Genomic DNA, 14798 nt, shown 5'->3' with positions numbered 1-14798 from the left:
TTCATGTGAGTTTGGATAAAATATAGAAACAACATTAAAAATTTTATTCTCCACAGTCCAATAAGTAGCAAAATATTTATCATCAACTACCTCTTATTCTATTAACAGTATAATCTCTTCACCATCTAATGGCCTTCATTTTTTTTTCCTTTTTAGCTTTTCTAACTTTATGATACATAATTTTTAGGACTTGTAAATCTTCCCCTGCCATTCTTACAAAAAGATATACTCTTCTAAATAATCGAAATTAAAAAAATATACTTCCCAAGTCATTGCAAATTCTTTCTTGTACCATATGTACATGTCAATTATAAATCATAGTAAATTTAACATCAAGAATTATTTTTTGAGAACATGTATGGAGCATACTTTTGATATAACCAGTTGACTTGATATTTGATTTCAAATTTCATACCAAATTATTAGTTACAGGTAATGCCTACAACTTAGTCAATGTTGTCTGAATATGATTAATATTATTCCTGAAATACTCAAGTACTTCATTCTCTTTATTTAATGATTTTTTTAAACTTTTGTTTCTTAATTAAGTTTTTATTAACATCTACTGTTTCTTGTGTATCTAAATGACTGCATCAAGTATCCCTCCTCTTCACCCCAGACAGGCATCCCCCATATGACAAACAGTTTTGCTGTCACAAAAAGTGCTGCTATGAATATTTTTGTGTATATGGGGATTCTCTTATCAATGGCTTTCTTGTATAAGCCCAGGAATGGAGACTCTGGTTCAAACAGTATGGACATTTTAATCACTTTATTTACATGATTTCAAATTGTTTTCCAAAATAGTTGTACTATTCAGAGCTTCAACAATGATGGGTGTGTCTATCCTTCCACAACTCCTACAACATTGAATATTGCCATTTTGGGTCATTTTTGCCAGTTTACAGAGTGTGAGGTGAAACTTTAGAGATGCTTTGATGTGCATTTCTCTTGGTATTAGTGATCTGGAACATTCCTTCATGTTGTGAATATTTTGCGGTCCTTCTTTTGAAAGCTGTTCATATCATTTGATCATTTATCTATGGGAAGTGGTATTAGTTATACACACTCCCACACACATATATTACATGCTACTACATAATAGATAACATACATATGTTAGTTATCTATGCATGTATGTATATAAAGTGTATATATGGTTTCTATATCTTTTATATAGAATTACCAGAGAAATTTGATACAGTTTTTTTCCCCCACTTCAGGCACTTCTCTTCTTATTATAGGTGCAGTAATTTTGTCTGTGCAGAAGCTTTTCAGTGTCATGTATTCAGTTATCTATTTTATGTTTTGGAACTCCCTCTATCTCTTTACTTGGTTAAAAGTCCATCTACTATCCACAATTGTGAGAATAAATGGTACCATCTACTTCTATTCTAATAAGTTTATAACTGATAACAGTTTCTTGTTCATGGTTATTTTCACTATAACATATTTTCCTTGTTTATCATTTTAATTTTTTTGAAAGTTTTTGCTTGGTTATTGCTTAAGTAGCAAGCTTACCTCCTTTTTTGGATTCACTTAATGCATACTTATTTCATTTTACATTCTTTCAGTTTTATTTTGTTCATGTTTTTGTTTTTTAGACGTGTTTATTGTAAAGAACAGATTTTAGGGGTTTGTTTTTTATCCAACTTTTTCTTTTCTTTTATCACATCGGTGGTTTATATTTTCCTCCATCAGTCTCTAATACTGTGCTTTTTTCAAGTTATGATTCTTCTTTCTTCTGCTGTAAACTATGGTCCCTTAAATTACTTTACTTTCATCTTTTTTTAAAGTGACCCCATTTCTACTGGCTCTCTTCCCCTCACTGCTAATCCCCTCCTCCTCTAGTTTAATACACCTTTCCCTTTGTGTTTTTGCTTATTAGTTCCTTTTTATCTGCTTTTAATCTGGTTATATAAATTCTCTCCCCCTTTCCTCCTCCCAGTTTAGTAGATTCCCCCTTCTTCTCTTGCCCTTCAACTAATCTTGTTCATTAGGCTTTTTAAATTATATATTGGAGGGCAGGCAGGTGATGCAGTGAATAGACACTGGCCCTGGAGTCAGGAGGATGTAAGTTCAAATCCGGCATCAGACACTTGACACACTTATAGCTGTCTGACCTTGGGCAAGTCATTTAACCCGACTATCCTGCTTCACACCTCAAAAAAAATGTTTTTTTTTTTTCCATTTTTTGTGCCCCTTTCCAAAAAAGGATTTCTCTCATTTTCTTCATTATCCATCCCCTGTCTACTCTAGACCCTCGTCTCTGATTCGTGATCTCTATAATTACTTGTTCTCTTTTTCTTCTGTATTACTCATTGAATCAAAATTCCCAAGGCATTTTTTGTTAGGCTCTTTTCTCTTGGCAGTTTTTGCCTCTCCTTGTATAGTCTGCCCCAGGAATTCCCCTCTTCCAATTAGTGTAAAGGTCAGAGAGGACATTTTTCGATGGTAGACCTTCCTCTGTCATTTCCCCTGATTATGCAACCCATCAGTAATCTAGACCCTCCTTATCATCTTCCCCCCCATATTTCTTGATATCTCCCCTTTATATCCAGGCTCTCCTGCTTCTCCAGGTATCAGTTACCCTCAAGGAGTCCCAACTGCATCCCCTCAAGATAGGTCACATGGAATGTTCAAGCATTAAATCTCTTAGACCAGACAGCACAATGTTCCCCCCTCCCTTTACAGATCACCTCTCTTCACTCACAGAAGCATCCATCAGTGGAACCACCAGAGTAATCCCTCTATCCTTTTCCCACCATTTTAATCCTCCTGTCTTCTTCACCTAATCTCCTGCAGGTTCTTCTCTGACTGAGACCACAGAGATCACTTTCCTCTTGCTGCATATCACATATTCCTCCCTATTCCCCTCTACCTTCCATCTACTTTGGATTTATGTTTTTAATATAAATTTAATTCTGCACACCTCCTACTTTTTATATTTTGGGGGGATTATTCTTTGAAATCTATTGATACTTAAAATTGGATCCATATTCTGACCTGAAAAATGCTTAGAATTTCTCCAATGAATTTGAGAATACTGACCACAAAATATTAGCATTATTCCTGTTTAATGCTTTGATTTGAGCCAAGGAATTTCTTTAAACAATAAATTATTAGCAAAACAGCACGGTATTTTTTTTTACAACACAGCAAACGAACAGTTACGTTAATTAGCAGACCAAGAACTGTATCATATGGGAATTTTAGACATTTAGCCTGAAACTTTAGTCTATCCCTAAAATAAATTTTCATTTTTTTCCTAAAGTTTCAAAAAAATAAATTCATATTAAAGTTGCACCATATTCATTTTTTTAAACCCCTTAGTTCATGGAGTTTGCATCTATTAAAAAGTTTAAATAAAATTTTGTTTGAATAATTCTATTCTAGGTAAGGGAACAAGGCACAGTAGATAGAGCACCACTGGCTGTGCAGTCAATAAGACCTGAGCTCAAATCCAGCCTCAGATACTTGTTCCTAAAGAAGCTGGTAAGCTCTGTCTGCCTCCATTTACTAACCCATAAAATGGCAACAATAACACCACCCACTTCACGGGTTGTGAGGATAAAATAGGATATATTTATAAACTGCTTGGCATGATTTTTGGTACAGAGCAGGTGCCTTCTCTTCTTTTTTACAATGAGTAATTTATAACTGGAGGTGCTATCTTAGGTACATAAATGGATATTGTTACCAGGAAAAGGTTACTAGGAGTTGATAAAAAGCAATATAATTGCAAGAATGATCATGTTAGAGTGAGGAAAGCACAGTTCAAATTCTGCCTCCATTATGTACTAGTTGTGTGTCTCGGTTACCTTAACAGTCAAACCAAAATAATAATCTTGTAATATCTATGTAGCAGAATTGTTATTAGGATAAATCAGATAACACATGCAAAGTACTTTGTAAATCTTAAAGAATTATTCAAAAGTCAACTATTATTATTAACTAGTATGGTTATTATATAACATTATTTTATATAAAATAACTTTAGAGTTGCTTAAAAAGCAGAGAAACTTAAAAATAAAGTTACTTCTCACAACATGCAGTCATCAGTGGGGCCACCTGACCCTGACATTCAGCTGGAGCCAGTTTTATGATCTCTCTGGAAATATCCGATTGCTGCACCTGGAGCCTGTATTCCACACAGGTATCACCTCTCCCCAAGCCTTGTCAACATTCTCCATTGACTTTCAGCTATTCTGCAAAACAACTTATGTAACAGCTTCTCAAGGCTGTCCCTTCCATGAGACTCCCTCCCTGCTGAAGTGTATTTCAACCCTGTTTCTTCTCTCTCTCCTGGGCACTCCAGTACTTGGGTGCTGTATGTTGTCCTCAACTACAGTTCCTTTGCCTCGAGTAAAGATCTTTGTTACTATAGCCTTTGCAGTCTTTTATTTTGGGTTGATATTCCTATAATCATTTATGTTCCCAGTGATATCAAATTGCTACATATCTTATTTTTCCTCTTCTGCCTAAGTTTTGAAAAATGAGGTAAGGGATCTGAATTAAGAGGAAGAAAGGACAAATTACAAAGTCTTCCCTTGCTTGAGCAGCCTGTGCAGAGTGTATAATCAACCAACCAACCAATCAACAGCTATTTATTAAGAGCCTACTGTATATGAGGCATGGTGCTAGGTGGCTGAGATATAAACACCAAGACTAAAATTACTACATTCTAATGGGAGAGACAACAAGCATATATGCTGCATGCATGACATATGGCGTAAATACAAATACATATGACATACAAAATAGTTAAATGGAAGGTATTTTAAGAAGGAAAGTAATAGCAGATGAAGGAGCAAGTGCTTGACATACATCTTCAAGTAAGAAAAGAACTTTATGATGCAGAGATAAAGAAAAAATTCATTCCAGAGGCAAGGCACAGTGAATACAAAAGCAGAGTGGAAAATGGAGTAATGTGTCCAAGACACACAGAGAAAGTAAGTCTGTAGGACTGAAGGGTATGGGAGTGGGATGGTACAACGAAGATGTAACAGTCTGGGTAGGGCTTTAAGATCTAAGCAGACAGGTGACAAAGAGGAAAGAGTCAAAGATAACGCTGAGATCTGACAGAGTTAAGAAAGTTGGAAGGGGGCAGTTTGAGGGAAAGACAATAATAAACTCAGGTTTAGTTGTATCCAGTTTGGTATTTCTGTTGGCGGGACGATCCATACAGAATGACAGTGAAGCCCATGGGAGCTGACCAAGAAGAGAGGACAGGACCTTGTGGAGGACCCACAGTCAGAGAGTGTAATGCAGATAATCAAAGAGAGCACTGTGATGAACACCCTGAGAGGAGAGAGGAGGAAGAAGAAATACCCAAAACGCTACACTCACCTCTTGGCCGGATTTTCCTGAGTTCTCTGAGTGTAATGACTCAATCTCTCCTTCAATCATGGCGGCTTCTAGGCATTCATGCAGATCTTTGAAACCATTGACCTGAAGTGGATACTGACCAAACATCTCTGTATTTTCAAATTTTTTACCTTGAGAAGAAAGGAAAATTAATTAATGTTTCTGGATTTGATCTTTCAGCTTCTATAAAATAGTATGTTATAATATATTGTTTCACAAATATGTAAACTCCTTAAAAATAATTTTTCTACATTTCCCCCCTTTCCTGGCTATCAATCAGCCTTAAGCCCTTCAGGAATTTTAGGAATCTCTTAGAGCCCTTGCCCCTTCTTTGCTTTGGTGTTTACCAAATAAGGATAGGTACATTTGGACTGGCTATCCCCTATTTCCTTGCTCCTTATCATTGGAGGAGATTTTTTGCCCAGACTGTAAGCCTACCTCCCAGCCAGGGACAGCTGTGGCAGGGGGCTTCACTGCTTTAGGGTATAAATCCACATTCCATCTTCTGTGACAAGCCTCATTCTGCTGGTTCTTACTGATGGAACGGATGCCCTCTTCTCGGGAGAACTGAATAAAACTTCCTGTTCTTTCCTCAAGATACCTCTGACTTTTAATTTTTGGGGGATAGGGTATTTTGGGGCTCCCCATACCCGACAAAACATAAAACATAGAAAGCGCAAAATCTAAGAAACAATAATAGAAGCAGGGAAGTCCCACTGAAAACAAATACAAAATTCTTGTAAATAGAGGTCAGTCTCTTCAATATACCTATAGGAAAAATTACAAAAAGCACCTTACAGAAATAATGACAACTAATAAATGATGTTTTTATATTAATTAAACAAAGTAGATTTCATGCTATTACAATAAAGACAAATAGAGAGATTTATTTAGATGAACAAAAGATCTGAAATATCGAGGTAACTTTATAAGGAGGACTAAACAGGGAAGAGAATGATCAGACCTCAAACTACCTTATAAAACTAATCAGCACAACTAGTCAGTAACAGTTAAAAATAGAATGCTAAATCAATGGAATGGATTAGACAAGGAAGCTTTATAAGTAACTAACCTTAATAAATGAAATATTTGATAAAATTCAAAACATAAACTGCCCAGGAATTAACTCCCTATTTGATAAGAAGTGTGGGGAAAATGAAAAAAGTAGTCTGGCAGATAACGAGATTTAGACAAATATTTACATGATATACCACAAAAAATTTAAAATGGATATATGGCATGAATACTAAGATTATGCCATAAAATAATTTCAACAGAATCAGTGTGGGCACCTTTCACAGCTATAGCTAGAGTGACAGCTAATAACCAAACAATGGATAGAGGCAATCACAAAAGATGAAAATAAATTTCAATACATTAAATTTAAGGTTTTGCAAACAGGACAGAAGCTCTTTTTTTTTTTTTAAAGCAATTGGGGTTACAAGACCAGATATTTTTTGTGTGGGTGTTAAGTATCTGAGGCCAGAACCGGTCCCAGGTCCTCCTGACTCTGGGGCCGGCACTCTTACTCACTGTGCCACCTAGCTGCCCCTAAAACCACAGTGATTGAATTTTTTGCTTTTTTTGGTTTTGTTTTTTGCTTTTTGGAGGGGCAATTGGGCTTAAAGTGACTTGCCCAAGGTCCACAAGGCTAGTAAGTGTTAAGCGTCTGAGGCAAGATTCTCTTAACAACAGGGCCCGTACTCTATTCACTGTGCCACCTAGACATGCCAGGTCAGAAATTCTTAACCTAGAGTGCACGAACTTAAAAAAAAAGGTGTGTGTGTGTGTGTGTGTATGTATTCTGATAACTGTAGGTCAATCTAATTGGTTTCTTATACAAAAAGATGCATTTTGAACCATTATTCTGAGCAGAAGTGAACAGGTTTCAGTGGTTGCCAGAAGGATTAATGACAGAAAAAAAATCCCAATCTAGGGAAGGAAGGGAAGCAGTCACATGGGAAAAATATCTATCAAATAGATATATAAGAGTTGATATTCAAGACATAATACACAAGTAACAAAAAATTTTAAGAACAAAAGTCATTCCCCAAGAGATACATTTCTGACAAAATTATTCAAAAAAAGAATAAATTATCAAAAACCATATGAACGTTCTACTTCATTAATGACAGAAATGAAAATCAAATAAGAGATTTCACCTTCCAGTCAATAAACTGGAACAGATAACAAACATTAGGAAATCAGTGCTGGACTGTGTGTGGAAAGGTGATATTGATAAAACCATTCTGAAATGCAATTTGGAATTATGTTGAGAAAGTAACTAAAATGTTCATATTCTTTAATATAAATAATCCACTGACAGGCATATAGCTTAAAGATATCAATTGCAAAAGAGAAAGGCCCCATATGAATAAAATAATTATCATCTTTTTGTAGTAACAAAGAACTGCAAACGAAACAGATGCATGTTGAATGAGGAATGGTTAAACAATCTGAAGTATATAAATGTAATGGAATATTACTATTCTGTAAGAAATTATGATTATGAAGAACATTGAGAAGTACTAAATGATAATATTAACAGAAATTAAGTGAAATAATAAAAAAGGAAGAAAATACATACAATGACTACACTAATACAAATGAAAAAAACAATTTCATAAAGTTAAAATGGCCAAGCTTGGACCTAGAGTACAAACAGAAAAAAGCTACTATACTATACTTCTTTGCAGAGTTGGGGACATTATAATATGAAATACTGCATACAATATCAGTATTTTTTGATATATTAGATCTACAAAACTATTCCCCACCCTCACATTCCTTTTTATTCCCTGGTATAAATAATGGCTTTCTGGGAATGGCGTATGTTACAAAGTGTAGGTAATATTAAAATATATCAATAAAATTTCTTTTAAAAAGAATATATGTCTACTTATATTTACTCTCTCTATGCTATCTATCTATCTATCTATCTATCTATCTATCTATCTATCTATCTATCTATCTGTCTGCCTATCTGTCTATCTATCTATACACATACATACATATATATAACAAATTTTAAAATAGTATATATAATGTATATATTATATAAAATATATTTTATTATATAAACATATAATAGTATATAGTTTATATAAATTTATATTATACCTAATATTGTATATTAGATAGAAAATACATGATATTTCATATACGCTACATTGTATTATGTATTACTAAATACAATATAGTACATGTGCATATGATATATAAAACATACATATACACATACAAATATGTTTATATATACAAACATATACATACATATATATCACATAGTAAATACAAAATAAATAGAAAGGAAGTTAAATATAAAAGGATTGCAAAAACGTTAGCATAGAAGATGGTATGTGAACTGCATCTTGAATAGTGAGAGTCTGCCAAACTGGGAAAGAGATAGTAAACAGACAGTAAACAGCCAAAGCAAAGGCACAGAGAAGGGCAGATGGAGTGCTGTGGGTGAAAAAGTGGAAAAAAAGTGAGATAAGTGGGACTATAAAGTGAAAGATGGGAAATAAAGTAGAATGAGGCTGTAAAGACAGAGGAGGGAAGGTTGTGAAGATCCTTAAAAGTAAAACAGAAATTTTTATATTTGATCCAAGGGGCAATTTGAGAGCCACTAAAGATTACCGAATAGGTAAATAATATAGATCAGTTCTTAAGGAAATCACATTGACAGGTATGTGGAGGGCAGACTGCAAGATAATTTTGTAGCAGAAAGACCAATCATGAGTCCACTGCAATATTCTAGGCAAAAGGCTGTTAAGGATGCTAAGGGATCCCCTGAACTTGCCTTTTTGAGTTGCCACACATTTCAGACACATTGGATCTGTGGAGTATGCAGGAGGCCTGAATGGGTCCAGGACAAAGTCCTCGCCCCTAACTGACATCATTTGTTGTTTGCTCCCCAAGCTGTACTCCCTGTGTTTCCTGGGGAGTCAAGAGAGGCACCAGTCAGTCTGCACCAGACTGAGAAACTGTTTGTACAGCTGGGACCCTTGCAGATAAGCCGATAATCCTATCTTCTTAGTTGAGCAGTTCCCAAGGGAAAAGAATGCTGCTTTTGCCATTTCTCATCCCCTGCCATGCAGGTGAAGATTTCTATTTCTCCTCCAATTTTTGTCACAATTTCATAAATTTGTGAGCTTCTGTTTGGATTGTTAATTCTTGGTACTTGCTTAGGGTTCCACAGGCATGTTCATTTCTCTTGTAATAAACCTAGTTTTTCATGTAAGTTTTGTGAAGTTGTGATTTCTTAACACCAAGGTCAACTTAGGCAGTGACTGTAGGCAGTAAGAAGGGGATGGATGTGAAAGATATGATGGACATATAAATATCTGGCGATATCTGGCAATTGATCCATTGTGTAGGGTGAGAGAGAATGACGAGTCAAGGTTAAGAACCAGAGAGACTAGGAGAATGGTGATCCTTTCAATAGAGACAGATAGGAAAGCCAGAAGAAAGACGAATTTGGGGAAGAGAGAGAATAAATTCCGCTATGGACATGGAAAGCTGGAGATGACTCTAGAACATTCAGTCCAGAATTTTGACTAGGCAATTGGTAGCGTGGGACTGGAGCTGTGAAGAAAGATTAGTGCCGTATATAGAGATCTGTTACTCTCCCACATAGAGATGATGATTAAATTCATGGCCATTGATAAAGTCAGGAAAAGAGAGCCTTGAGAAGCCGAGGGAGAGCAGAAACTCCAAGGCAGAGCTTGGGGAATGGCAGCAGGATAATATTGTTGAGCCAGAAAAAAAAATGTAGGACAACCGATTGAACAATATTAGGAGAACACAGAAAAAAAAAAAAAAGACTATCCAGGAAAACAGTGTGGCCCACGACACAGCAGAAGAATTACAAAGGCTGAAGACTAAGAAAAGTCCATCATATGAAGCAATTAAGAAACTATTAGTCACTTGGTAGAGAACTGTCTGAATTAAGTGATCACTTCAGAAACCAGAGGTAGACGAGAAAAAGTGGGGGCAGCAAATCAAGACAGGTTTTTCTAGAATCTAGAAAGGAGGAAAGATATATGTGGATAAACTGAGGGGACGCCAGGGACCTATGAAGGTTGTTTAAGGGTGAGAGAGAACATGAACCTATGCTGCATGGAGCACTGGTATGGTCCTAAGTGGAGAGGGTCAGGGGAGGGAAGTGTGCTCTAGAAAAGGAAAATAAGGTGTGGAGTGGGGTGGGGGACTAGGTATCAATTCTAGATGTAGAAAATGGTTCCTTTGCTTCACTGAGGGCCCAGCTGAATAACAAAAGTCTGTTGGAGACTGTTTATGTGCTCAGTCCACATAGGGTGTGGTTATTTGTTCCCACATTATTCCTTACATAAATACATAAAGAGAAACTGAGGATGGCAGAAAAAAGCCAAGGCCAGAGAGGAGAGGGGCTGAACACTTTCAGAGTGGGAAGTTAATAGGTTAACTATAGGGCTGAGACTGGGAAGGAAGATAAATAAAGTCAGAGTGGGAGTAATAGCCTAAGGAAGCAAAGAGGTGTGGAAGGATTAGAGGTTGCAGTGAGGAAGAATACCTTTTAGAAAATTTACTGGTTGAGTGACCCTAGGCAAATCACTTAAAGTCTTTGCTTCAGTTTCTTCATTGTATAATGTTGGGTGGAACAAATAAGATAACATGTTAAGAATTTCAGAAATCTTATGCTATTAACTTTTAGCTATTAATATGTATTCACTAATAATCCCTGTATTATAATCTATAAACTTCCAAAGTAGATAAAGTATTAGGAACTGTGAATTTTCCAATTTTTTTTTTTTCATTTCAATCTAATGTGTACTTTGTGTGGTATGATGAAAACAGCCTGGGGGATCAAGAAAGCTGAGTTTAAACAATGGGGCATTGTACTATGTACTATTGTACTATGTTGTTTTATTCCATCAATTAAAAATAAAATTAAAAAATAAATAAATAATGGGGCAATGGTCATGTCACTCATGGTTCTGGGCTGGTGTTTTATCACCTTTTAAATGATAAAGTTAAACTAAAAGGTCCCAAAGCACCTTTCCAGGTCTAAAGCTGAAATTATAAGCACGTAAACATGGAAGATAAACAAAGCCACTTTAATGTGACTAAAATATAATTAATTATTTTCAGTACTTTGAGAATACCAAGAGATTTCATGCTGGAGAGACAGAATGGTTTCAAAATTTCTCTCATTTATTTCCTATTCACGTGTCAGAACAAGTTTTATAAACTATTTCATTCTTCCTGTTCTCTCTTGTTAATCACATCATTTACCACTGAGTATGTATTAAGATGAAGGAAAACCTAAAATTCTTCTGACACCAATCAATGAGAACATGATAATAAGAACCATATTACCTTTTTCATCTAAACAACTTCTAAAATGTTTACATACTTAAAAAGTGTAAAGAGAAATGTTGAAGTGTAAGTCAAATCAAATAAACTTATTCTGTGTAACAAAGTGCTGTACTACCAAAAGAATGTGTATGGATACAGATGCTGATACAGGTGTATGACTTACCTTCAAGCTCTCCCACTGCCAGGAACCTGCCATAGAACAACTCTAGCATTGGGTTCTTTGGTTTCTCTCCATCCCTGGAAAACATGTTTTAAAATATGCAAATGTCGTTATAACTTCTGGGCTAAACAAAAGCACTTAAAAAGTTATATTGAAAAAAAATCACCTATGCTATGACGTAAAGTATAAAGAAAACAACAGATTTTGAACCTTCTTATATAATATAAGGTTTCTTTAAATCTCATATCAGGAATTTTTGACCAAGTGTCCGTGAACTTTTAAAAATTTTTTATTTTGATAAATGTGTTTAAATATAATGAATTTTCTTAGTTCTAATCCTATGGATTTTATTTTATGCATTTGAGAATATTCTTAAGAGAATAAATACAAATACAAAATATAAAAAGGTAAAGAATACCCATTTTAGATAATATCACTACAATACTGTCTAGTTCTGTTAATAATACTAACTGAATTTGAAGAAATGAACACAATACTCTTACATCTTATTTTCAGATTTTTTGCATTATGCAGTACTACAGACCCAGTTAATTTTATCTCTTATATGAGAAAACTATTCACTCTGAAGGAAATGAAGCAAGAGTATACAAATGTTAAAAACTTACTCCGGTATAGAAATTACTTTTAATTTCTCAGTTTAATTTTAGCTAACTTAATGTTATTTAATTCATAAAAATCTTTAGGTATGTATCAACAACAAACATGAGTGGCCCACTAGTTCTTAACAGATATTTATTTCTATCTGAATAACAGTTTTTATCCTATCAAAGGGAAAAGAAATTAGTTTATTCTTCACATCTAGGATACAAGAATTAGATTTCTTGTTCATAAATGTAGTCAAAACTATGGATGAGAAAAGCATTTTTTTTTTGGTAAGATATGAGTGGGAAGGTGGTCTGGATCTGTGATTTTATAAGTTCAGAGAATTTCCTGGTATGGAAACTATCTCCATTGATAAGGGTCAGTAATTCATCTGTAACTTACAATCTTAAGAGAGGTGCCTGGAGCAGAAGCAGTTCAAATGAACTGTTAGCTAATGAATCAAAGGATGGCCTGATATATACTATTCTACACTAATTTTCCAATGATGTGATAAATCTGTTCATTTTAGATGCTGTAGCTTCCTAGCCTGTATTTAGTCTTCTTAAACAGCAAATACCATGCAAATCCTGAATAACAAGGTGGCACTTCTATGTTATACTTCCCTTTAAAGAAGAATAAAACTAAAGAAAATATCAAACACAAATACTAACTTCATGAGGAAACTTACCTTTCCTCTTCAGCTTTCATTTGGAAGGCATCTTCTAACCAATCTAATAATTTGTGTGTGAACTCACTCACATCTTGCTGTATTTAAAAAAAAAAATCATTATATTTTTCCTACTTAAACCAATTTTAAATATCACATTCTAAAAGTAACTTCTGTAAAATATCCAAATACCGTATTAAACAAAATTTTGCACTAAACATCCACTAAATTTACTAAACATTTACACTAAACACAAATGTTGCAAATGTAACAACACAAATACATGATAATGATTTTATATGAAAATCAGGTAATACATTGGATATTATATAACATATGGCTTACATTTTTTTTTTTGGAGGGCATTTGGGGTTAAGTGACTTGCCAAGGTCACACAGCTAGTTTCTGTGCTAAGTGTCTGAGTCTGGATTTGAACTCAGGTCCTCCTGACTCCAAGGCCAGTGCTCTATTCACTGTGCCACCTAGCTGCCCCAACATATGGCTTACATTAAGAAAATCCAATATTAACAAAAACCTAAACTTCAAAAGTCATTAAAAGGATTATTCACATAATATAAGTAAAGGGTTTAATTTTTTGATCAAATCACACTTGAATTTTTCTAAATACATGTATAGTTCAGTTATATGCAGCAATAAATTATGCAACAAAACAAAAATCCCAAGTGAGACAAGTCAACATTTATTGGAAAACTCTGTCTATACACAGAGTTATGTTAAACTTATTCCGAGGTCAGGAAGAACATTAAGATTTAACTATAGCCACTACTTTGCTTCTTTTTAATACTGAAAAACTGGTTGAGTTGTCAAAACTAACTGCTATTTACTATAGTAATTTTTATTCCTTGAAAATTTGTTCTTCTAGGTCAGTAAAAGATATCTGTAATTCAAGGGGTTCGTGTTAGAAAACTGGTGAATCAGAAGATGCCAAGAAGTCATGGAATTCCCTAAACAAACTTCATCTGATCAAAGGTAGAAATATGTCCTACATTACAGAACCTGAGAGGTGCAGGTGGAGGTCGGGGGAAATCATAGAAAAGAGAGGTATTTCTTCTTTTAGGAGCACATATGTTCTTTTAATGTATGTTTTTAGAGACAAGAAATAGCAGAATAAAAAAAAAAACTACAACGTTTTGCCCTGTTGATTGGGATGGCTATCATGGGTGCCCACATTTTTAAGCTTGCTCTCTGGAGGGTGACTCGACTCTGAGGGCTAACTGATGGTTGTTGGCGCATTCCTGTGCAGGGAGAGGGGGGGATGGGCACATGATATGAGCAGCCCCCCGGTGAGTTCCGCCTCCACACCGATACCCTCCCACCTCCTTCCTGAGGTTGCTTCTCCTCCATCAGAACAAACTCCTAGAAAACAGGAGTTGTCTTGCTTCCGCCTCATTGTTGCCTCCATAGTTATTTGCACGATACACATTCTTTTAATTTAAATGATAATTATATTCATGTTGGAAACCAATAGACCTCATGTAACATTTTCCAGCTGGATGTCCGTTTAATTTTCCATCAAGACGGAAAACTCTGTGTGTGTGTGTGTGTGTGTGTGTGTGTGTGTGTGTGTGTGTGTGTAAACATTAAAGACCCAAAAGGAAAAGGGGGCAAAATTTTAAACAA

The 14798-nt window shown here is 35.0% G+C and overlaps 1 protein-coding gene across 1 annotated transcript in view; it reads right to left on the bottom strand.

The window, feature by feature from the left end:
- USP25 (ubiquitin specific peptidase 25) overlaps positions 1-14798 on the bottom strand; it is a gene marked incomplete at its 3' end in the record, with an annotated part of 179832 nt that overhangs the window by 91337 nt on the left and 73697 nt on the right. The window contains exons 8-10 of the mRNA XM_069073063.1: positions 13179-13255; positions 11891-11964; positions 5350-5498 (exon numbers count right to left, since the gene is read on the bottom strand). Of these exons, the coding sequence (XP_068929164.1) occupies positions 5350-5498; positions 11891-11964; positions 13179-13255 (300 nt within the window). The remainder of the gene's footprint in view (positions 1-5349; positions 5499-11890; positions 11965-13178; positions 13256-14798) is intronic.

Source organism: Petaurus breviceps, unplaced genomic scaffold, assembly GCF_028583685.1.
Source record: "Petaurus breviceps papuanus isolate PSGF00001 unplaced genomic scaffold, PetGlider_PUasm1.0 90849, whole genome shotgun sequence".
Taxonomy (NCBI): domain Eukaryota; kingdom Metazoa; phylum Chordata; class Mammalia; order Diprotodontia; family Petauridae; genus Petaurus; species Petaurus breviceps.
Note: the sequence above shows the minus strand (reverse complement) of the source record. Positions and strands in the feature narration are given on the sequence as shown.